The 26,993-nt window shown below is 39.9% G+C and overlaps 1 protein-coding gene across 1 annotated transcript in view; it reads left to right on the top strand.

Annotated features, from left to right (window-relative positions):
• Positions 1–26,993, top strand: part of ror1 (receptor tyrosine kinase-like orphan receptor 1) — a 335,931-nt gene that overhangs the window by 251,625 nt on the left and 57,313 nt on the right. Inside the window, exons 3-4 of the mRNA XM_061975731.2 lie at positions 13,834–14,124; positions 14,379–14,412. Of these exons, the coding sequence (XP_061831715.2) occupies positions 13,834–14,124; positions 14,379–14,412 (325 nt within the window). The remainder of the gene's footprint in view (positions 1–13,833; positions 14,125–14,378; positions 14,413–26,993) is intronic.

Here is a 26,993-nt window from a genome sequence, read left to right as displayed (position 1 = left end):
TGAAACTGCTACAGGAAAATACCAAAAAAACAGAAAAAGTCACCAAAATAGGAGCTCAAGACAAGAACTAAAACACTACACACAGGAAAACACCAAAAACCTCAAAAAGTCATGGCGTGATGTGACAGGTGGTGACAGTACACCTACTTTGAGACAAGAGCTACAGTGATGCATGCTTGGTTATGGTTTAAAGTCCCATCCAACAATTGCGACAACGACTTTTTACTGTCAACTGAGTTTTGTTTTTTAATGATTTCTACTAGTGGTGTGCTTCCACATTTTTTCAACGCAAAAAATGTGCCTCGGCTCAAAAAAAGTTGAAAAACACTGATATAGTTGATGTAGATGCCCATATCGGCTGTTCAGATTTATTTTACAAAAGAGACGTGTAGGATACTTCTCTTGTTGCCTTATTTGTATTTGACTTTATTAAATGTATTTATATTATCATTTGGTGCAGCCGGGCGGGAGCAGGAGGGGATAGAAAGAAAAGAAGACAGAGGGGGAAATTGTGGGGACAAGAGGGGGATTAGACAGAGAGACAAAAACAACAACAGCAAACACAACAACAACAGTAGAGCAACATCAGCAAATACGACATGTACAAATATTTGCCATTTTTGATAAATTTGCAAAAATAAAAGCAACCAAATGCTTGCTTTGCCACAGAACATCGTTATGCCTTCCAAGTGAACATTCCTACTCATAATGAACATTACTATAATCCCAGTCAAAGGATTACATTGGCAAAGTAAAGAGGTTAAGAATGCAGAAACAAAGAATAAACGAACTGCGGTTACAATAACAGCTAATGTTCGGATCTGCAGGCTTTGTATTACATACAAACTATTACAAAAAGTATTATTGTATCATCTCATTCTGCCTTGAATATCCATTTAGAGAGCATGTTAAAGCAAATAGACGACACTTGAGCCTGTTTCTGGTCTTTTTTTTGTCAAAGTCTGTGTAATTGTGGCTTTCCGGAACGAGTGTCAGAGTGTCCTTGAGCAAGAAACTTACCCCATAATTACTCCCAATGAGCAGGTTGCATGGTCGTCTCCATGTGGCTGTGAGCAATTGGGAAGGTTGCACGCTGTATAGTAAACCAATGAAAAAAGCCTCGTCATTTTCACTGAGGGCCTGATTCACTGAGATCCAAACACCACACGCTAAACAGCGTGTGCAAAAAAATAGAATAGCGTGTACGATTAGTGAACGTGTTGCGTGCGATTTACTAAGACTGCGTTTGCAATTGCAAAGTGATGCAGAGTGCCTTATTTAAATGAGGATTGTTATGTGTGTTATACGGGGTGTCACCACGAATACACTCATTTACTGCACTTGTACCTGCTGCGTTTTGCTATGTTTTCAAAAATGCAGGAGAGATGTACTACTTTTTATGGGATTTTTAGAAGCAGTCCTGCAGTGCATCTACAAAACCCAAAACTAGTGAAGTTGTCACGTTGTGTAAATCATAAATAAAAACAGAATCCAATGATTTGCAAAACCTTTTCAACCTGTATTCAATTGAATAGACTGCAAAGACAAGATACTTGACGTTTGAACTGGAAAACTTTGTTATTTTTTAGCTCATTTGGAATTGGATGCCTGCAACATGTTTCAAAAAAGCTGGCACAAGTGTCAAAAAAGACACATAAAATTGAGAAATGCTCATCAAACTAGGCTAATTGGGAACAGGTGGGTGCCATGATTGGGTATAAAAGTAGATTCCATGAAATACTCAGTTATTCACGAACAAGGATGGGGCGAGGGTCACCAATTTGTGAACAAATGCATGAGCAAATTGTCAAACAGTTCAAGAACAACATTTCTCAACGAGCTATTGCAAGGAATTTAGGGATTTCATCATCTACGGTCCGTAATGTCATCAAAAGGTTTAGAGAATCTGGAGAAATCACTGCACGTAAGCAGCAAGGCCCAAAACCAACATTGAATGCCCGTGACCTTCGATCCCAACATCAGTGTGTAAAGGATATCACCACATGGGCTCAGGAACACTTCAAAAAATCACTGTCAGTAACTACAATTTGTCGCTACATCTGTAAGTGCAAGTTAAAAGTCGAAAGCCAGAGCCATTTATCAACAACACCCAGAAATTCCGCCGGCTTCGCTGGATAGACTAAGATGGACCGATGCAAAATGGAAAAGTGTTCTGTGGTCTGACGAGTCCACATTTCAAATAGTTTTTGGAAACTGTAAGCGTCGTGTCCTCCAGACTAAAGAGGAAAAGAGCCATACGGACTGTTATAGGCGCTAAGTTCAAAAGCCAGCATCTGTGATGGTATGGAGGTGTATTAGTGCCCAAGGTATAGGTAACTTACACATCTGTGAAGGCACCATTAATGCTGAAAGGAACATACAGGTTTTGGAGCAACATATGTTGCCATCCAAGCAACGTTATCATGGACGCCCCTGCTTATTTCAGCAAGACAATGCCAAGCCACATGTTACAACAGCGTGGCTTCGTGGTAAAAGAGTGCGGGCACTAGACTGGCCTGCCTGTAGTCCAAAAGTGTGGCGCATTATGAAGCCTAATATACCACAACGGAGAACCCCGGACTGTTGAACAACTTAAGCTGTACATCAAGCAAGAATGGGAAAGAATTCCACCTGAAAAGCTTAAAAAATTGGTCTATTTTTAAGTTAATGAAAATCTCTGTTCACTCTTTATAATCGCGTTAACGCTGACAGCCTTCAACATCAACAATATGAACATTACAACCCAAACCAAGATATTTGTACAAATAAATATAGAAGAGCACTGAAAATTATCAATCTCATCACGCTAGTATCGATTTGATACTGTATTACCCTCGGTGTCAATATTGTCACTATTTTGATGGATCCGCCCAATTCCAGGACAAACGAACAGGGAACGTTTACGTTACTGTTTTTCAAAGTGTAAGCCGGTCCTTCCCATAGAAGTACTAGAGGACTTCAATTGAGGTGCAGCAGCTTGAAAAAAATAATGATAATCCAATTGTTAATGTCTAAAGGCGGGAAATACATATTTTTAGTTCCTATACACGTGCGTAAATTTTCAAACTATATTTTTAGGGAGTGTTATGTTATTGGGAGAGACTGGAACTGAAAATTGTTGTATCATGTCCGCGGTATTGTTTATTGTCTGTTGGTATTCAACCAGAAGAACCTTGAGAGGTCAGAGGTCACTGACCTGAAAGAGGGCCTGCTGGTCCACAAAAGTGGTTTTGATGGGGTTGAGGTCAGGGTTTAGGGTCTTTGATGCCAAATTGTTGCAAACATGCTCTTATGAAGATTGCTTTGATAATAACATTTATAGCAACAATTACTCCCTTTCACAAAAATGTTCTTCCATTTTAGCCCATTTTGTGAAATCAAGGACTGTTAAAACTGTTTAGAATAATAATTTGACATGTATTCTACACTTAAAAAATCTCTAAATCCAAATGGATCTCAGTACAGTACTGTACAGTAGGGCTGGGGATCCAAGAGTACCTCAAAATGCAATACGATAATATCCATCCATCGCATTATCATCTCGATATTTTGATGCTGCAATAGGGTTGAAACAAAAACAAAGAAAAAAGTACACACTATAGCTTATGTTTTGCATCTTTACATATTGTAGCGCCTTGGTTTCTCCTTCCTTGCTTCATGCGAGGAGCAAAATAAATGTTCCTTACAGTGTGGTTGTTTGAAGGCATCATGAGACTTGGTGTTACATGTGTGATCTAAGATGGCTAATAATGTTTTTTTTGCCGATATCCGATATTCCGATATTGTCCAACTCTTAATTACCGATTCCGATATCAACCGATACTGATATATACAGTCATGGAATTAACACATTATTATGCCTAATTTTGTTGTGATGACCCGCTGGATGCATTAAACAATGTAACAAGGTTTTCCAAAATAAATCAACTCAAGTTATGGAAAAAAATGCCAACATGGCACTGCCATATTTATTATTGAAGTCACAAAGTGCATTATTTTTTTTAACATGCCTCAAAACAGCAGCTTGGAATTTGGAACATGCTCTCCCTGAGAGAGCATGAGGAGGTTGAGGTGGGCAGGGTTGAGGTGGGGGGGTAGGGGGTAGCGGGGGGTATATATTGTAGCGTCCCGGAAGAGTAAGTGCTGCAAGGGGTCCTGGGTATTTGTTCTGTTGTGTTTATGTTGTGTTACGGTGCGGATGTTCTCCCGAAATGTGTTTGTCATTTTTGTTTGGTGTGGGTTCACAGTGTAGCGCATATTTGTAACCGTGTTAAAGTTGTTTATACGGCCACCCTCAGTGTGACCTGTATGGCTATTGACCAAGTATGCTTGGATTCACTTGTGTGTGTGAAAAGCCGTAGATATTATGTGACTGGGCCGGCACGTAAAGGTAGTGCCTTTAAAGTTGATTGACGCTCTGTACTTTTCCCTACGTCCATGTACACAGTGGCGTTTTAAAAAGTCATACATTTTATTTTTTGAAACCGATACCGATATTACATTTTAAAGCATTTATCGGCCGATAGTATCGGCATTCCGATGTTATCGGACATCTCTACAATTTACCATAGGGAATAATACAACAGTTCATGGTGAGAGGAACGATCCAGTTATCTTATTGCAAGTTCAAATATCGCAATATTTTGATATATTGTCATACTTTACTGTACAGTACAATCAAATAAATTGTCTGAGGTACATTTTCCTCTCGTTCTACCCTCTCACAGCCAACTACCAAGAACAAGATGGTCTGTAAATAACTAGTTCCCGTAATTTCCGGACTATAGGGCGCACCTAAATATAAGTCGCACCCACTTAATTTTTTAACAAATTAAATGTTGTACATCTATAGGCTGAGCAGGTTTTTGGGCTGCAGGTTTTGAAGTATTAAATATTTACACAGGCGCTTGTGTTCAGTGACAAATTTAATAAGACAGTGCCTGTGTACATGGGCAATAATTATTTTAGCTGTTTATAATTCGGATTAAAAGGCTATTGTGTACATGGATCCTGAACAAAATGAGCCGATTATACGTGCATTCTAATGCATCACACCTTCCGTCGGAATATTTTACTTTGTAATGCACAGCGCATACCGTACACGGGAAGGTGTGTTATTGTTTGTGCTATGGCGCCATCGTTTGGACAAGTTTGCTCACTGCAGGTGCTTAAGAAGCAGCAGTGACTTCCACTGTAAACAAACATAGCTGTGTGCTGTTCTGCTTGTTCGACGTTGTCACGCTATTTATTTATAAGTTTTTCTTTCTGTTCACTACTTTTGTTTTACCTCTTTTTTTTTAAATGGAGCTGTTTTGTGCCTTTTATATTGTGATATGTACGGGTTGCCGCATGTCCTGTGTAAGTGCCTGAGGCTAGCAGTTAGAACTTGAGGTAGCTGTAATGTCGTGAATAAAACAGCTTGTTGAGACGACAACCGGATCCCTTCTTTTATTGTTACATCGACACATGAAACTCCAGACCATACTTTTGTTTTTGCTAGTCTCGTTTTTAGAGCAACAAACTCAACAGTATATAACACTACGTCTGTACATGTTGAATGGGAGGAGACAGCAGCAAGACAATCGCTTCATTCCGAGACTTATTACATTTACTCCCACCTCCACCAACTAGCTAACGTCAAAGATAATTTTGACACAAACTTTGGAAAAAGTGCTTTCATGCGCTCCAATCTGAATGACTATCAGCATAAACCACCTGTCTCGATCAAATTCACATTTTGATCCCAACGTGTGTGATCGTGTCAGAATATTCCGAATAACGTGTTTATATCAATCAATCAATGGTCCGGTGGTCATGGATGAAGTGCTGGCTGTCCAGAGTCGGCACCCGGGGTGGACCGCTCGCCTGTGCATCGGTTGGGGACATCTCTGCGCTGCTGACCCGTCTCCGCTCGGGATGGTTTCCTGCTGACCCACTATGGACTGGACTCTCACTATTATGTTGGATCCACTATGGACTGGACTCTCACAATATTATGTCAGACCCACTCGACGTCCATTGCATTCGGTCTCCCCTAGAGGGGGGGGTTACCCACATATGCGGTCCTCTCCAAGGTTTCTCATAGTCATCCACATCGACGTCCCACTCACTGGGGTGAGTTTTTCCTTGCCCTTATGTGGGCTCTGTACCGAGGATGTCGTTGTGGCTTGTGCAGCCCTTTGAGACATTTGTGATTTAGGGCTATATAAATAAACATTAATTGATTGAGTGTTTATATGAATCATGTTGATTCCAGACAGACTTTTAATCCGATGAATTGTGTCCATGTTCACATTGCTACCAAGTCCTGCACTCTGAATCTCTTGAAGTCGTCTTCTTTGGTGTCAGATATTAAAAGTCTCAAAATAGCTTTGTCCGACATTTTCTCAGCCTCACTTTCACTTTTCGTCTTGTGGCAAATTGGCCTCTGAGCGTGTGCCGTCTTCCTCACACACAGCAGTACAGCCTTTCGAAACCATTTGGTTTCCTTTTCGATAACTAGGTCGATTGCCTTTAACTTGAAAGCAGCATCGTATGCATTTTGTCGTGTCTTCTCCATGACAAGGGTGAGTCCATAACGTGTTAAATGGCTGACTCAATGATTGTGTGAGTGTAGTATTTAATTTAATCTCAACAATTGGTCCATTGTGACTCAATTTGTCAATTTTACTAGTCTTATGTGACAAGGCAAAATTTATTGGCGGAATTGGAAGCTTGAGAACCTGTAAAAATCCAAATTGTACAAGTCGCAGGGTTCAAAGCATTGAAAAAAGTTGCGATTTATAGTCATGAAATTACGGTAGTTGGATAATTGGATATTTCTACTTTTTCTTTAAAATGACTCAAATAATCCTTGATAAATGACTGTTTAAGGGACAGTACACACAGTGAAACTAGTCCTTGAAGACAGCACCATTCCTCTGAGGTTGTTTTATGGTCTTAAGTGTGCCTCCTGACACTGCTTAAGAAAATCCAAATCAAGTTGGAAAGTTCTGCCTTTGATATCAAGGAGTACTCATGACTACCATTTGTATTAAATATCTAGTGTATACATGACCTTGCTAATTTCCTCTCATTAAATTGAGATATATTTCTATATCGAGATATATTTCTGTTTGTTTCCTTCCTCACACATCGTATTTTTGCCCAATCCCAATCCCAATTTTACTTGGGATTGGGATTTTACTTGCATATTAATATCAACCTATGCAGCCACTGAGGTTTGACTATCTGAGACTCCCCTGTACATACTTTTTCTTCGGTATTTGTGTTGGCTCATGTGTGAAACCAGAAGCATTTTTGCTTGCTTAAGGTCGGTTTGGGGGTTGAGGGAAGTTTCCAATGTTTTTTTGTTTTTTTTCTAAACCAATGTTTGTCCTGCACGTTAAGCTCTTAGGTGGCTCTCTTTGTTGTTTTCTACAGGACACCGCAAGGAAAGTGGTGGTCCTTGAAATTGTTTGTTTTACCCCTCAGTGTCACGCAGTGCATCACTGGGGGCTCTGATGAATCTGATACATTTATTTAAAAAACTGTGTATGAGTCAAATAGTCAATGAGTTGCTAAGTTCGTAGCGTTGCCCCTGCAGAAGTGTTTGGCATTTTTTACAGGGATGTGTACCATTTTTTTAGCTTCTAAATCAAATTTCAAGTCAATCCAACTTCATAACTTACTGCAGTGTTTTTCAACCACTGTGCCGCGGCGAGATAGTCTGGTGTGCCGTGGGAGATTATATAATTTCACCTATTTGGGGTAAAATATATTTTTGGCAAACCAGTAATTATAGTCTGCAAATAATTTGCTGTTTTTGAGTGTTGGTGCCGTCTAGAGCTCGGCAACGTAACCGCATTATACTCTTCCATACCAGTAGGTGGCAGCCGGTAGCTAATTGCTTTGTAGATGTCGGGAACACGTCTTGTGAGACGACAAGGGTTTGTCATCATATCTAATGCTTAAACCAAAAATAAAGAAAATGCGATGAAGCTTAGGGAAGGCTATGCAGAACGAAACTAAAACCTAACTGGCTACAAAGTAAACAAAAACAGAATGCTGGACGACAGCAAAGACTTGCTGTGGAGCAAAGCCGGCGTCCACAAAGTACATCGGAACATTAAATGACAATCAACAATGTTCCCACAAAGAAGGATAGCAACAACTTAAATAGTTTTGATTGCTAAAACAAAGCAGATGCGGGCAATAGCGCTTAAGGAAGACATGAAACTGCTACAGGAAAACACCAACAAAACAGGAAAAGCCACCAAAATAAGAGCGCAAGACAAGAACTAAAACACTACACACAGGAAAACAGCAAAAACTCAAAGTAAGTCATGGTGTGACAGTACACCTACTTTGAGACAAGAGCTATAGTGATGCTGGGTTGGTTATGGTTTAAAGTCGTATCCAACAATTGCGACGACTTTTTACTGTCAACTGAGTTTCGTTTTTAATGATTTCTGCTGGTGGTGTGCCTCCGCATTTTTTCAACGCAAAAAATGTGCCTTGGCTCTAAAAAGGTTGAAAAACACTGACTTACTGTATGTTAACCAGACAGACTCCTAACCACAAACTGCTTCCAACTCAAAAGTTCTGTAATTCTACGCAAGCAAGTAACAGTTAACAAACTTAATTAAATGGTTCTTAAACAAGGTTCAAATTTCTCCATAAGAAACAATGTAAACATGAAAAATGGCTTTCAGCCTCGACAAAAGTCTTTATTATTATCCATCCATCCATCCATTTTGTACGCTATCTTTATTATATTTTAGTAAAATTTATGCACATTGAATTAGGGTTTTACGGTATACCGGTATTAGTATAGTACGGCGATACTAATGAATCATATTCGATACTATACCGCCTCTGAAAAATACCGGTCCGCCCGCCTCCTGCGCCCGCGTCGTCGTCACGTGGTGTCATTGCTGGTTTACGAGCAGACGAGCATGTTCGGCAGTGCACAATCACAGAGTACTTGCAAGCAGACACAGTGTGTAGACAGAAAAGGGAGAATGGACGCATTTTGGCTTAAAAACTAACAATAAAGGTGAAGTTATAACACTGAAACGCCCTTAGGAAGAGGTGCTTTAAGACATGGCTAGCTAGCGGCTAAAGTCCAGCCCAAGTCGGCAGTGATTTAGCTACATCTAAATCACTAATCCTCGTCTCCATGGCGACAAATAAAGTACGTTTCTTACAAGTATCATCCCTGCAGGACGAGGAATAGCTAAACATGCTTCACTACACACCGTAGCTCACCAGCGTCAACATGTAAACAAACACCTTTGGTGGATCTACACCTAACATCCACTGTAATGATACCTTAACAGTAGCGTATCCAGTTGATACTACTATGATTACGTCGATATTTTTTGGAATCACAACATCTTCTTTCGTTTTTTTAAAATGTATATTATGTTTATAAATTATGTTTATGGTCACTACTGCCTAGTTTCTCTTGTTATATTCTTATTTTACTGTTATATTTTTATTCTCATTGTTGCTTTTTATTTTTATTCTATTGTAATATTTTTCTATTTTGTTTCCATTTATACCCCCATTATTTACTTTTTACTTTTTAAATTCGATCTCAATTTTGTACACTGCTGCTGGAATTTTTATTTTCCTGAAGGAACTCTCCTGAAGGAATCAACAAAGTACTATCTATCTATCTATATATATACTCAAGAAATATGTCCTCGGACACATGAGGACTTTAAATATGAGCAATGTATGATCCTGTAACGACTTGGTATCGGATTGATACCCAAGTTTGTGGTATCATCCAAAACTAATGTAAAGTATCAAACAACAGAAGAATAAGTGATTATTACATTTTAACAGAAGTGTAGATAGAACATGTTAAAAGAGAAAGTAAGCAGATATTAACAGTAAATGAACAAGTAGATTAATAATTCATTTTCTACCACTTGTCCTTAATAATTTGGCCAAAATAATAGAATGGAAAATTACACAATATTTTACTGCATACTTAATCAGCTAAATTAGGAGTCTTTGTTTGCTTACTTACTAATAAAAGACAAGTTGTTCACTATTTTATTTAAGAACAACCTTGCAATGTTTAATGTACCGTAAGATTTTTTGTTAAAATAAAGCCAATAATGCAATTTTTTGTGGTACCCTTTATTTAGAAAAGTACCAAAAAGTATCAAAATAATTTTGGTATTGGGACAACACTACATTGAACACAATATACATGAGTATACAGTACTGTATATCAAAATTAAGGGGTTATGTATCAACTTTTTATTTAATAACAAAGCCAAAGCAACAACTAGCTGAACTGTCTTCATTTACAGACGCCCTTAATTTGGTCTCCATCCATCCATCTATCCATTTTCTACCGCTTGTCCCTTTTGAGGTTGCAGGGGTCTATTGATACATTCATACAATGAGGGCTTGTAAAAATCAAGCTTCTACTGTATCAATTTGGGACTTGCCAACCCTCCAGATTTTCCCAAGAGACTTCGCTCCCCCGGTATCCACCCTGTGGCAATAAGGGGTGCAACAATGTGTCAACAAAAATCTCGAATACAATTTGTCGCTGACACATTGATTTATCAACATTATTCAGTGATGTCATTGCTCGTGTTTTTCTTGACAAAAATGAGCATGCGGGGGTGAGCGCGACAGGCAGAAAAAAGACAAATGGCAGTTGCCTCTGGCAACAACACTGTGGGTAAAAACATAGTAAGTATGGGAACATTTCACCCTAAACACGTCAGACATGAATAACTTGCTCAGTTTACAAAGCGGAGTGCGTCCTAAAGGGGAGACTTGTCGGACATCTGGAGGACTTGCTCCTTGACTCTACTCTGTAAGCTTGTTAGCTTGTTAGCTTGCTAGCTAACAACAGATAGACAATTTTGACAAAACATTGAATTAACCATCATTTTAGCCAAAAGTCCACCAGCTAAACTTTGTCTATATCAATTCAGGTGCTTTATTCCTTAGGAACTTCAACTTTTTGAGGAAACTAGATAGTTTTGATGCTATTTTTACTGTCCATTGTTTGCATACAAATGTGATACTTTGTTTTGATTTGCACTTTACCTGTCTTTGCTTTAAAATGCACAAAAGGTTAATAGTTATTTATTTTATTTTTGTAACAGCCTAATGAGCAGTACAGTTACAGTAAAAATAAATATTTTATAATAAAGTATTCATCTTTACTGTTAGCACATACCTAAAAATATATCAAGCTGAATTTAAAAGCCGATTGCTGAATTAGAGTCAGTAAATCCAATGAGTTGACTAATTGTTTAGTGAATGACCCCCTAGTGACGTATATTTGACATTGTTCACACAATCTTTTTCACGCTTAAAACAAAATGACTACACAGGACTCCATTTTCTCATATCCAAACCCCGTTTCCATATGAGTTGGGAAATTGCGTTAGATGTAAATATAAACGGAATACAATGATTTGCAAATCCTTTTCAAGCCATATTCAATTGAATGCACTACAAAGACAAGATATTTGATGTTCAAACTCATAAACTTTATTTTTTTTTGCAAATAATAATTAACTTAGAATTTCATGGCTGCAACACGTGCCAAAGTAGTTGGGAAAGGGCATGTTCAACACTGTGTTACATGGCCTTTCCTTTTAACAACACTCAGTAAACGTTTGGGAACTGAGGAGACACCTTTTTTAAGCTTCTCAGGTGGAATTCTTTCCCATTCTTGCTTGATGTACAGCTTAAGTTGTTCAACAGTCCGGGGGTCTCCGTTGTGGTATTTTAGGCTTCATAATGCGCCACACATTTTCAATGGGAGACAGGTCTGGACTACAGGCAGGCCAGTCTAGTACTGGCCTGCCTGTACTAGACCATTTACTATGAAGCCACATTGATGTAACACATGGCTTGGCATTGTCTTGCTGAAATAAGCAGGGGTGTCCATTGTAACGTTGCTTGAATGGCAACATATGTTGCTCCAAAACCTGTATGTACCTTTCAGCATTAATGGCGCTTTCACAGATGTGTAAGTTACCCATGCCTTGGGCACTAATACACCCCCATACCATCACAGATGCTGGCTTTTCAACTTTGCGCCTATAACAATCCGGATGGATCTTTTCCTCTTTGGTCCGGGGGACACGACATCCACAGTATCCAAAAACAATTTGAAATGTGGACTCGTCAGACCACAGAACACTTTTCCACTTTGTATCAGTCCATCTTAGATGAGCTCAGACCCAGCGAAGCCGACGGCGTTTCTGGGTGTTCCCCTGTTCCCAATTTGCCTGTTCACCTGTGGGATGTTCCATATAAGTGTTTGATGAGCATTCCTCAACTTTATCAGTATTTATTGCCACCTTTCCCAACTTCTTTGTCACGTGTTGATGGCATCAAATTCTAAAGTTAATGATTATTTGCAAAAAAAAAAAAATGTTTATCAGTTTGAACATCAAATATGTTGTCTTTGTAGCATATTCAACTGAATATTGGTTCAATCAATCAATCAATCAATGTTTGTTTATATAGCCCTAAATCACAAATGTCTCAAAGGGCTGCACAAGCCACAACGACATCCTCGGTACAAAGCCCACATAAGGGCAAGGAAAAACTCACCCCAGTGGGACGTCGATGTGAATGACTATGAGAAACCTTGGAGAGTACCGCATATGTGGGTAACCCCCCCCCCCCCTCTAGGGGAGACCGAAAGCAATGGATGTCGAGTGGGTCTAACATAATATTGTGAGAGTCCAGTCCATAGTGGATCCAACATAATAGTAAGAGTCCAGTCCATAGTGGGGCCAGCAGGACACCATCCCGAGCGGAGACGGGTCAGCAGCGCAGAGATGTTCCCAGCCGATGCACAGGCGAGCGGTCCACCCCGGGTCCCGACTCTGGACAGCCAGCACTTCATCCATGGCCACCGGACCTGTGCCCCCCCCACTCCACAAGGAAAAGGGGAGCAGAGGAGAAAAGACAAGAAACGGCAGATCAACTGGTCTAACAGGGGGGCTATTTAAAGGCTAGAGTATACAAATGAGTTTTAAGATGGGACTTAAATGCTTCTACTGAGGTAGCATCTCTAATTGTTACCGGGAGGGCATTCCATAGTACTGGGGCCCGAATAGAAAACGTTCTATAGCCCGCAGACTTTTTTTGGGCTCTGGGAATCACTAATAAGCCGGAGTTCTTTGAACGCAGATTTCTTGCCGACCAGATAGGACGGAGCTAGACCGTGTAGTATTTTATACGTAAGTAGTAAAACCTTAAAGTCACATCTTAAGTGCACAGGAAGCCAGTGCAGGTGAGCCAGTATAGGCGTAATATGATCAAACTTTCTTGTTCTTGTCAAAAGTCTAGCAGCCGCATTTTGTACCAATTGTAGTCTTTTAATGCTAGACATAGGGAGACCCGAAAATAATACGTTACAGTAGTCGAGACGAGACGTAACGAACGCATGAATAATGATCTCAGCGTCGCTAGTGGATAAAATAGAACGAATTTTAGCGATATTACGAAGATGAAAGAACGCCGTTTTAGTAACACTCTTAATGTGTGACTCAAAGGAGAGAGTTGGGTCGAAAATAATACCCAGATTCTTTACTGATTCGCCTTGAAAATGATTTGCAAATCATTGTATTCCGTTTATATTTACATCTAACACAATTTCCCAACTCCTATGGAAACGGGGTTTGTACGACCATGTCAATTTAAAATACAAATTTAGAGTCCAGGTCAGTGTTGTTTAAGACATGTCTGATATCATGGTTATTAACATGACTTAGATGTTGTTTCCTTCTCCTATTGTTCAAAACTATTTGTCACATTCAATCCCTTGATATTTGCATTCATGTCTTTCAGGGTCATTTTTCATCCGTCTTGAGACTCCTATGAACAACATAACCACATCCCTGGGCCAGACAGCCGAGCTGTTTTGTCGCGTGTCCGGCAACCCGCCGCCGACAGTGCGCTGGCTGAAAAACGACGCACCCGTGGTGCAGGAGCCACGGAGGGTCTCTTACCGTTCGACGCCATACGGGTCGCGTCTCCGCATCCGCAATTTGGACACCACGGACACCGGCTACTTCCAGTGTGTCGCTACCAACACCCAGGGCACGGTGTCCACAACAGGCGTACTGTTCGTCAAATTTGGTAAGAAACGTATCAAAGAAGTCCAGAAGTGCTTGGCAAGATTTACAAAAACACTGAATGACGTTCCGAAAACATTTTACAAGTAGAGTTTAACCCTCTTGGTATGATTTAACTTATTTTCTTGCTTCAGTTTTTCCTGGCTTCACATTACGACCCTTTGCCTATTCTTGCTTGTAGCTAGCAGCTAGCACACAGACAAATTTGTTTATGACACTATTTGTCCTGTTAAATTATCTCATTGTCTTCCTTTCCAGGTCCACTGCCTCCCCCTTTACCGGGACGACCAACGTAAGTTGTTTAATGTCATTCTAGCTAATTCTACTCCATTGTTTTCATTCAGTAGTTATATCTCCTGGAATCTTTCACGTCTTTGTGAAGATTAAATTATGCCTGGGTATTGAACTCTGGCAGTGATGCCAGACTTCAACATTTTGCTTAATCTCGTTAAAGACACATAGTATGTTACTCATTGTGTAGTTGGCCCCATAAAAACACGACACAGTATACACATTGAGGAACCATTCACATCATACCATTTTTATTTTATTGGTGCCATTTTTTGTGGCTAAACAAAAGAGTTTCATTGAGCCCTAAATGCCTTCTGGTTTGAGCATCAGCACCTCACATGGTTTACATTACTTAGTACTTTGTCCAATGCGGACTATGCAAAAGTTTGTACTTCGCTAATCTTATGTTGGGGCTGATAGATGATGTTGATTCTGAAGCATGTATGCAAATTATAGAGCTGGAGTTGGTTTGGATATGTGTAATGGCAATATAAACAAAATAAGGGGGGAAACCACCAAGTGAGATATCCTAAAATCGTAATCAAGCTTTGATCATAAAATTGGAATCAGATATCTGCCAATGTGAATCAAGTTTAACCCCTTTATAAATGGGCTAAACTTGTATAGCGCTTTTCTACCTTCAAGGTACTCAAAGCGCTTTGACTATTTCCACATTCACCCATTCACACACACATTCACACACTGATGGCGGGAACTGCCATGCAAGGCCCTAACCACGACCCATCAGGAGCAAGGGTGAAATGTCTTGCTCAAGGACACAACGGACGGGACTAGGATGGTAGAAGCCAGGAACCCTCAGGTTAGCTGGCACGGCCACTCTCCCAACCGTGCCACACCGTGTAACAGACAGATTAGTAATACCCAAAATACAAAATAGAACAGTATAAGGGCCAATCTGCCAAAAACGGTGCCATTTGTGTCCCCCAAGAGATAGTATATATAAATGCATGACAAAGTTAACCGTAAAAGGTTGTTTCACTAAGCAAAGTGTCCTGCACATTGATCTGATTGCAAAATGAACTAGAAAATGACTCAGAGAGCACAGAGCTTCTCAGTCTCTCATTAGTAAATTTTTTTTTTTTTTAATTCCTAAATCTTGACAGTGATCCAGATCATCCCCAAAATCTGCATTTGTTTCTTATCCCATTACTGTCATTTCAATAAAGTTTAATCAAAATATGTTGCTAACTAACAGACAGATGGACAAACAAACCCCATAACCTAAGGCAGGGGTGCCCATACTTTTTAAGCAGGCGAGCTACTTTCTAAATGACCAAGTCGAGGTGATCTACCTCATGTATGTATATGTATATATATATACATATATTTATTTATTTAGCCGTTTTTCTTCACATGTTGACGGTGTACAAAATACATGCATATTTAACACATAGATTCCTTTAGGATAGGATAGCATAGGTCTTTATTGTCATTGCACAAGTACAACGAAACTTTGTTTTCAGCACAAACCTGTTCAAGATTAGACAAACAAACAGTGTACAGGGTTACAGAACAGGAACGCTGATGGGTCGCCACAAGGCGCCCCGTAAAAGATTGGAAAAAGGTAAAACGCTGGGGAAGGATGAGTAAAAAAATACAATCTAGACTGGGCTCCTAAGGAAGCCCAGTCTGGAGTGAGGAAAAAACCTCCATAGCAAAGCACATATACATATTAAAACATACATCTCCAGATATCTAGCAACAGAGGGAAGGGAGTGCGGGGTCATGGTGGTAGGCCGCAGCTCTCAGGCGCTGACCATCCATTCATCACCCCTATGGGATTAGCGTCGAGGGCGTTGGATTGGCCGTGGTGGGGTATGTATGTGTGGCGTATATTTTTGTGGATGCATGTTTGTGTGTAAGCCTGCAGTGTGTCTCTGTGCCGCGGCCTTGATGTTGTGTAGTCGCTCGTCCAAAGTCAACAACAACAGGTCCATGAGAGACAAGAAGGGAGTTTGTTGTGTCTTCGCTGCACTGTCCTTCGGGAGAGTCTCGAAGCCAGGGAAACAATCCAAGTTAGAATGTTTTGTATACGAGTGAAGATAAGTCAAGAAGACAAGAATATAAGTTGGTGTTTTACCTGATTCTGATGACTTGCATTGATTGGAATCAGACAAGATTCACAGTAGTGCTGATAACTTCCACATTTTCGATTTTACATTGTGGAGGAGAAACAAATTCCTCCTTTCTGTCCAGTACCACATTGAAGCGGTTGGTTTTGGCATCTTGTTTGTCCAACTTCCATACTCGTTTTTATACACTCTACAAGAAATACATTGACAGCAAACTCCGTGGCTTGCTAGCGTGTTTGCTCTAGCTTTCGGAGACTCTTATTTTGTTAGCGCAGGCAGGATGGAGCAGCACTTTTATTGTGAAGACAGGAACTGCGCGGTCAGTCTTTAGGCTTTTGACGGTTGATATAAAAACTGTTTCTCACCTTCCTGACGGTCTTTTTTTCCTTCACACTGAGCTGGCAGCAGCCAGCATCATTTCACAAGATCCTCGGGTGCCTTGAATGTCAATCAAGTGACGAAAGTGATGTCATAGTGAAGATTTATGATCGCTAATTTTTAGGTCTATTTTTTTCAATGCTTGGCTGGCCTGACTGACACACCCTCCGCAATCGACCGGTAGCCAGCAATCGACGTAATGGGCACCCTTGACCTTAGGTAATTAATTATTAATTAATTAATAATAATTCTTAATTAAATAATAATTATAATAATATATATGTTTTCGTCGTCTGTCACTTAAAAACAAGCCGCACTGTGTTTGTCTCTGTGGATGGAGGCGGGGTTGCTAGCGTACACACACAGAGAAGTTCAGGCTCGTAATGTAAACAAAAGGTAACATAGTAGAAATTATTTTGGATCAGGCCCAAGAGCGAATTAAGATCAAATTCTAACATTTTCTAATGGGATATGTCTAACACAAATATTATAGCATCAGAAAACCTTTCAGAAAAATTGTAATGTGTGAACGTGACCACAAAAATACTGGGCAAACTTAAGATGTATTTAGGACTGTCGATCTTTGAAGGAAATGGTTTTGGTAAACCGGCATGAATGCCTAGTCTCGCCATTATTTACTTTTTACTTTTTAAATTCGATCTCAACTCTGTACACTGCTGCTGGACTTTTAATTTTCCTGAGGGAACTCTCCTGAAGGAATCAATAAAGTACTATCTATCTATCTATCTATCTATCTATCTATCTATGAGAGAATGGATTGAAACGAAAACGGTTCTCCTTTGACAGCACCCGGAGTGATAGTGGGCTGATCATCATTTGTGTCACAGACAACGTATTAGCTTTAAAATTGTGTGGCAGATGTCAAAAATCAGAGACTTGTGGTGCAGAAGCTTTTTGAGAACATTTAAACTTATTGCATCCTGTTTGTTTCTGCCAGACAGAATGTTGGGGAAAATGACTACTGACTTATTAGAAACTGTAAAATCCCCCTTGGTGTTGCTTTGATCTCTGTGGTCTTTTTGGTCCCTTCCATGTTGGTCTTAAGTACATACTTTTTGTGGCGTTTGGTCTTAATAGTTGATGTGTTCATGTTGATTTGAGGGTGAGGTTTTTGAGTTTAGCCACAGGCAAACTTAAAGCTGACATGCTACAAGATTAAAAATGTTTAAAGACAGTTTAAAAAAAAAGTGTGGATCTGTCCCTGGGCTCATCATATCCAAACATTACATATTCTTATTTCTAGACCATCTAGAATTGTATTAATGGAATATTGACCTGTATTATTCCCTAGAATACAGTTTAAAAAAAGACACGTCTTCCTATACTCAAGGTCTAAAGGACATGCAAACCAACAGGCAGTTGCGGCGCGCCTACCACCAGTCATGTGCCACTCTGTCAAACACACACACACACACACACACACACACACACACAATAACATTTAACTCTGACCTGTTTTGTTCTTACACTTCTGTGTCTCATTTGCAAATACTGTTCTATATTGTATTATATAGTAGACTTTGCATGCAGTTACAATTCCAAGATGTTAGATGGCAGTAGTGTATAGACTATGTTGTGTTGTCTTAGCAAGGAAGTAGTCTTTGCCATTAAGTTGAATGTGTCAGTCAGTCTTTTCTTTGGTTGAGTCTACAAAGTGTTTAAACTGTAAGTATTGTATTAATTACACAACATGCATCTTTGTTGTAGCTTTCAATACCAAATTTGGACTTATAAAATAAAACATAAAATCGCTAATTCTAATTGGTAGCATGTCTATAGCAAATACAATGTAAATAATCATCGAGTTAGTGCATTTTTGAAAGTGGAGCATTACTGTACTTTTGTACGCCTATTTCTTGTTTTGTTGACATGGTAAACTGTAACATTACCTAAAGGCAGTCCGACTGAGTGAGTGCCTGACTCCTGGTTTTCCGGCCAAGTGCTGAGTCTGCAAATGGATGTGACGTCACATGCAACAACGGTATTGAAATATGGCACTGTTTGATTTCAGTAGCCGGTAGTGCCAACTGACTTTGGTTGGTTATAAAAGTTCCAGATTCGGTACCCATCCTTAATCTCGGATTTAAATTTGCGGGCACTCCATGCGTTTATGTGTGTGCGTGTGTGTGTGTGTGTGTGTGTGTGTGTGTGTGTGTGTGTGTGTGTGTGTGTGTGTGTGTGTGTGTGTGTGTGTGTGTGTGTATATATATATATATATATATATACACATATATATATGTGTGTGTGTGTGTGTGTATATATATATATATATATTTATGTGTGTGTGTGTGTGTGTGTTTATATGTATATATATACGGTATATATATATGTGTGTGTGTGTGTGTGTGTATATGTATATATATATATATATATATATATACACACACACACACACAAATAAATATATATACATGAGTACATATTATTATAATAATATAATGGATATATGATTAATAATCATTATAATTGGAGTATGTGGAAATTCGACTCCTACTTTGTTTACTTTTGTGACGACCTCCTTAAAGTTTTTTAATCAATCAGAAATATCAAGCAGCTAAAATGCGCCAAACATGGATGAGTGTGGAGAGAGTGTTTTACATTTTCCCCCATCACTTTTGTAATGGATTTAAACAGGTGTAATTTAGATTTTTTTTTTTTTGCTGATTGGACATTTGTTATAATATCCACAAAGTTCAATGAGCAGGTTGTGTTATATGTGACCATGTTTGTTGAATTTTTGCGCTGGTTGAATTTTCTTTTCCTGGACCATGACTAGGGAAGGTTGTTTGGATTGAGTCATATAATTACATGATCTACAATTGATAGTCACTCACTTGAGTTAATTTTGTTGGCCACCAGATGGCGACACAATTGCAGATAGCAGACTAGTGGCTGTTCTTGTAGGATCATATATCATGTATGATATGAAAACACAAATTGCCGTCTCGCGGGCCATAATGAAGATGCTGGCAGGCTGCACATGGCCCACGGGCCGTAGTTTGGAAACCCATGTTGTAGACCAGTGGTCCCCAACCTTTTTGTAATTGCGGACCGGTCAACGCTTGAAAATTTGTCCCACGGGGGTTTAATGTTTTTTTTTAATATTATCTTTTTTTTTTGTCATAAAAAAATACAATCATGTGTGCTTCTGGACTGTATGCCTGCAGACTGTGTTGATATATATTGATATATAATGTAGGAACTAGAAATATTAATAACAGAAAGAAACAACCTTTTTCTGTGAATGAGTGTGAATGAGTGTAAATGGGGGAGGAAGGTTTTTTGGGTTGGTGCACTAATTGTAAGTGTATCTTGTGTTTTTTTATGTTGATTTAATACAAAATAAAATAAAATGTTTTATTATTTATTTATTTAAAAAAAAAAAAAAAATCGGTACCAATCGACCCACGGACCGGTACCGGGCCACGGCACGGTGGTTGGGGACCACTGTTGTAGACTACTAACTTCAGGGGTAAACATCAACTTTCCACCCTCACATATTAACACATTATGTTTTGTTTGTACATTCCTCCATAAAGAGTGAAGTGTAAAAAGTGATGTTTGTGGAATGATGCGGTGGGCCGCTTCTTGGCCCGACCCTGCAAAGACTTGGAGTCTCCACTAGTTGTCTAGCTGGAAAATAGCGGCCTCACGAAGCGACTGGGCCAAGCCAAGAAACAAAGAACGGTAATGATGACTCTCACTCAACTCTTGGTCTGGAAGCCAAGAACTTTATTTCTCAAAAAAGTCATAACTATTCGTTGCAGTCACGCCTCACATCCTCATTTTTATTACTTTGGCCCCATCAAGTCCAAAATGGGCTTCAGTTTCCGCCCAGTCCGCTGTGCATGAATACGTCAACGGTTATCTTCCACCGAAAGACGGACGAGTACGTTTCCGCAACACTTTTCATCACCGTTCTCTTCCCTTCGTCTCTATCCTCCGTCTCTGCATTGGTCATGTTTTCATAGAGCCTGAACAAATACAGAGCGAGGGGGGAAATGTCTCGACTGCCAAAGTAAGACCCCCAAGTCCCCCACCACCGCTCTCTCTCACCCTCGTTCCCGGCCACACTTCCCTCATTTGCAGGGGGGGGGCAGCGATGGAAACGGCGGGAGGGTGAAAGAAAAACAGTGTTAGAGGAGCGGGAGGAGGATGGTACCATTAACACTCACGCTCACTCTTGTTCTTTGATTCCTGGCCCAGCTCAGGTGTGATGACTTGTGTTTAGCCGTAAGCTCCCATCGGACGCAGCTCATAACTCAGGTCTTAGACAGCGTGTAGCATCACTACAGCATTTTCACAATTCTTTGGAATTCTAAAGAGGTTATAGGTTAATAGATGCTATGGAGCCTTTTAAACACTTTATGGAACATAGCCGCCAATCTGTGTTTATAATGGACCTTTCTGTCTGTTAGATTAATGCCATCACAGCCTGGCTGTTGACATGGTTTAAATGTCTCCTAATTTTCTCCCGGGGGTGTCAAAAAGAGAGTAAAATAGCACACTTTATTCCCCCCAGTGCACCACTCTGCCACCGTCAGACAAAGAAAAATTTCTCTTCTTCCATACTTTTTTGTCCTCTATCTTTAGATCTTCCTGTCATTTATTTTAACATATTGTTCAAGTTAAAAGTAGTTACAGTTGTACAGTTGTTCCTCACATCATAAATTACTGCAAATGTCAGAAGTGTGCACTCAAGTGTTTTTGATTCTCAAATTCACTTCTGTCTGTTCATAGGACTATTTATGTACAAGGGTGGGGAATTTTCTTTAAAGGGAACATACGATAAATTTCGCTTTTCTGACTTATTAATGTTGTTACGATGCTGGATACTCGTGTTAAAGGGAAACAGCACTTTTTTGGAATTTAGCCTATCATTCACAATTCTTATGTAAGACAAGCACACATGTGTTTTTTTAATGCACTCTAACTTGGAAATAAATGTTAGCGAAGGTCCGCTTACAATGGAGTCTATAGAAGTCGCTGTATTCTACCTATAAAGCACTTAAAGGGGAACATTATCACAATTTCAGAATGGTTAAAATCATTAAAAATTAGTTCCCAGTGGCTTATTATATTTTTCGAAATTTTTTTCTAAATTTTACCCATCACGCAATATCCCTAAAAAAAGCTTCAAAGTGACTGATTTTAACCACCCGTCCATTTTCCTGTGACGTCACATAGTGAAGCCAACACAAACAAACATGGCGGAAAGAACAGCAAGCTATAGCGACATTAGCTCGGATTCAGACTCGGATTTCAGCGGCTTAAGCGATTCAACAGATTACGAACGTATTGAAACGGATGGTTGAAGTGTGGAGGCAGGTAGCGAAAACGAAATTGAAGAAGAAACTGAAGCTATTGAGCCATATCGGTTTGAACCGTATGCAAGCGAAACCGACAAAAACGACACGACAGCCAGCGACACGGGAGAAAGCGAGGACGAATTCGGCGATCGCCTTCTAACCAACGATTGGTATGTGTTTGTTTGGCATTAAAGGAAACTAACAACTATGAACTAGGTTTACAGCATATGAAATACATTTGGCAACAACATGCACTTTGAGAGTGCAGACAGCCCAATTTTCATCAATTAATATATTCTGCAGACATACCCTCATGTCAGCAGGCCAGGGAAGCTAGGGTTGATATTCTTCTCTTGATCATCTTGGGACGGTGTGAGCCAAGACATCCAGGGGGTTTAGCTCGCTCGTCTGCGGGAACAAACTGCCGCCATTGCTTGCCGTGCTAGCGAGGGCCTTTGTCCCTGAATTGCTCACACACTCCGGCAGATTCAATGGGGGTCTGGCGGCAGATTTCTTTGACTTTATCGTTGAAAATGCATCTGCTTTGAGTGTCGCAGGTTATCCACACATTCTTGCCATCTCTGTCGTAGCATAGCTTTCGTCGGTAAAGTGTGCGGAACAAACGTCCAATTTCTTGCCACTTTCGCATCTTTGGGCCACTGGTGCAACTTGAATCCGTCCCTGTTCATGTTGTTTCACCCTCCGACAACACACCGACGAGGCATGATGTCTCCAAGGTACGGAAAACAGTCGAAAAACCGGAAAATAACAGAGCTGTTTTGACCCGGTGTTTGAGAAAATGGCGGATTGCTTCCCGATGCGACGTCACGTTGTGACGTCATCGCTCCGAGAGTTCGGAAATCGGTTAAAAAAATATATGGTCTTTTTTCTGCAACATCAAGGTATATATTGACGCTTACATAGGTCTGGTGATAATGTTCCCCTTTAAGAAAACACCTCCATAATCATTTTATATACATGCTGTTTTTGAAACTTTTATTAGTACTTTGCACAGTACAATACATATTCCGTACAATTGACCACTAAATGGTAACACCCGAATAAGTTTTTCAACTTGTTTAAGTCGGGGTCCACGTTAATCAATTCATGGTAAGTATATAAGTAATGTAGTAACAGGAACATTTGTAATAACTAGGGAAGTAACTAGAGATGTCCGATAATGGCTTTTTTGCCGATATCCGATATTGTCCAACTCTTAATTACCGATTTCGATATCAACCGATACCGATATATACAGTCGTGGAATTAACACATTATTATGCCTAATTTTGTTGTGATGCCCCGCTGGATGCATTAAACAATGTAACAAGGTTTTCCAAAATAAATCAACTCAAGTTATGGAAAAAAATGTCAACATGGCACTGCCATATTTATTATTGAAGTCAAAAAGTGCATTATTTTTTTTTAACATGCCTCAAAACAGCAGCTTGGAATTTGGGGCATGCTCTCCCTGAGAGAGCATGAGGAGGTTGAGGTGGGCGGGGTTGGAAGGGGGGGGGGCGGTGGTGGGTAGCGGGGGGTGTATATTGTAGTGTCCCGGAAGAGTTAGTGCTGCAAGGGGTTCTGGGTATTTGTTCTGTTGTGTTTATGTTGTGTTACGGTGCGGATGTTCTCCCGAAATGTGTTTGTCATTCTTGTTTGGTGTGGGTTCACAGTGTGGCGCATATTTGTAACAGTGTTAAAGTTCTTTATACGGCCACCCTCACTGTGACCTGTATGGCTGTTGACCAAGTATGCTTGGCATTCACTTGTGTGTGTGAAAAGCCGTAGATATTATGTGACTGGCCCGGCACGCAAAGGCAGTGTTTTATGGCGCTCTGTACTCTTCCCTGCGTCCGTGTACACAGCGGCGTTTTAAAAAATCTAAAATTTTACTTTTTGAAACCGATACCGATAATTTTGAAACCGATACCGATAATTTCCGATATTACATTTTAAAGCATTTATCGGCCAATAATATCGGCAGTCCGATATTATCAGACATCCCTAATTTTAATCATTTTAAACATTCGGCAGCACATTAATTTCACGAACGCATCACAAAGTTCGCTTTTCCCTTTAACAATAACAACTAATACTAATCATGGCACACTTCATGAAAGCCAACAACCGTAATAAAATATCACTTACTGTACAATGTCTGCTTTCATTGAGTTGCTGACTGTTAGGATGTTGATATATTCTCGATTAGATGAAAAACTACAATTCTTGTGACGAAAAAAGGTTGGTGGAACCATGTGTGTTTTCGGATGTTTTTCACCATTTCCAGATCTAAACTGGCTGTCAAAGTGTACCAACTTCTCAGTTTATGGCTACAACTTTCTATTATCAAGTTAATTGGCATGATTTATAATCTAGAAGAAACCTTCACGAGCTCAGAGGCGAGAAAGCAGCTCACCAGCGGATGACGTCAATATAGGATATTACCTCTCGATCAAGCCGCCGCTAAAAATAGGTCTTTAACGTTAGCACTTATTATAACAATATCGCTAATACTTGGTCATATTCTGGTCACAAAATGTAAATGGAGTATTGTTGGCGCTTTTTGGGTGTTTTTTTTTTTTTTACGAGGTGTTATGGCTGGAATAGACGAAGAAATCATGTCTTCAATCCATCAATCAAGGTTTATTTGTATAGCACCTTACAACATCACAATGGTGCACAAAGTGCTTGACGGGATAAATAAGTTAAAAGCAAGTAAAACCATATTAAAACAGTAATAATAAATACTTAAAGCAATTGTTTGTTAAACGGCAATTTAAACAAATATGTTTTTAGTTGAGATTTCAAAGCTTCCAGCTCCGTGATGACTCGCAACTCAGGTGGCAGAAAGTTCCATAACTTGGGTGCGGATGCGGAAAAAGAACGATTTTTAAGTCTAGTCCTTGGTACTTCTAAAGATGTGTGTAAAGATGAGCGCATACTCCTTGGTCGGTGGCGAACAGTTAAACTATTAGCCAAGTATGTTGGGGCCAGACCATTGGTGGCCTTAAAAACAAAAATAATGATTTTAAAATGTATTCTAAAACATACTGGGAGCCAATGGAGATATGGGCATGTTTTGAAGTATGAGTGAGGAGAGAAGCAGCTGCATTTTCTACTAACCGGAGCTTGTGGAGGAGTGACTGATTTAGTCCAATCTAGAGCTGATGAAGGCATGAATGACTTTTTCAAGGTCTGCCCTCGGCAGAAAAGGCTTCACCCTTGCCAAAAGTCTCAGCTGGAAAAAAACTGCTCTAACCAAGGAGTTAATTTGTTTTTCAAATTTAAGGTCACCGTCAAATATCACAAAGGAGCGAGGGTTGGGGTGCTAAAGCTGGGTGCACTATGACGTGCATCAGAGCTAAAAACAATGTACTCGTTTTTTCTCTTATTTAAACGTAGAAAATTCTGTGACGGCCATAGTTTAATGTCATTGATGAATGGAGGGAATCGAGTGCATTTCTGTCACTCTTGAATCCTGATTGAAACTTGTCAGCAATATCATCGAGGGACAGATATGGCTGAAGTTGTGCGAGGACAAGTTTTCCCATGATCTTGCACAGAAAAGGGAGATGTGATATTGGACGGAAATTGGATAGATTGAATGCTTTTTTAGAAGTGGTCTCACTACAGTCTTCATGGCTTCATTGTAAGCAGACTTTAATGTATGTTTATTCATTAGTTAGAATTAGAGATGTCCGATAGTGGCTTTTTTGCCGATATCCGATATTCCGATATTGTCCAACTCTTAATTACCGATTCCGATATCAACCGATACCGACATATACAGTCGTGGAATCAACACATTACTATGCCTAATTTTGTTGTGATGCCCCGCTGGATGCATAAAACAATGTAACAAGGTTTTCCAAAATAAATAAATAAATAAAGGTATGGAAAAAAATGACAACATGGCACTGCCATATTTATTATTGAAGTCACAAAGTGCATAATTTTTTTTAACATGCCTCAAAACAGCAGCATGGAATTTGGGACATGCTCTCCCTGAAAGCGCATGAGGAGGTTGAGGTGGGTGGGGTAGGGGCGGCGGGTTTGAGGTGGGGGTGGGGATGGTAGCGGGGGGTGTATATTGTAGCGTCCCGGAAGAGTTAGTACTGCAAGGGGTTCTGGGTATTTGTTCTGTTGTGTTTATGTTGTGTTACGGTGCGGATGTTCTCCGGAAATGTGTTTGTCATTCTTGTTTGGTGTGGGTTCACAGTGTGGTGCATATTTGTAACAGTGTTAAAGTTGTTTATACGGCCACCCTCAGTGTGACCTGTATGGCTGTTGATCAAGTATGCTTGCATTCACTTGTGCGTGTGAAAAGCCGTAGATATTATGTGATTGGGCCGGCACGCAAAGGCAGTGCCTTTAAGGTTTGTTGGCGGTCTGTACTTCTCCCTGCGTCCGTGTACCACTACGTACAGCGGCGTTTTAAAAAGTCATAAACTTTACTTTTTGAAACTGATACCGATAATTTCCGATATCACATTTTAAAGCATTTATCGGCCGATAATATCGGCAGTCCGATATTATCGGACATCTCTAGTTAAAATGCATCAACAAAGATATATCTGTTCTTGTCTCTCATAGGGATTGTGAATTATAGACAACATTCCAAAAAAAATGCAATTACCCTTTAAACATTGTTAAAACGTAAAATCATCAGGTTCATGCATTTTAGCGTGAGTTTGCAAGTAGTTTTAGATGTCTCTGCTCGCAGGGTTTGGCAGTCTGGCTATGTTGTGACGTCACTGAGAGGTGGAAGCTAGGGATGA

Source organism: Nerophis lumbriciformis, linkage group LG14 (assembly GCF_033978685.3).
Source record: "Nerophis lumbriciformis linkage group LG14, RoL_Nlum_v2.1, whole genome shotgun sequence".
Lineage (NCBI taxonomy): Eukaryota > Metazoa > Chordata > Actinopteri > Syngnathiformes > Syngnathidae > Nerophis > Nerophis lumbriciformis.
Note: the sequence above shows the minus strand (reverse complement) of the source record. Positions and strands in the feature narration are given on the sequence as shown.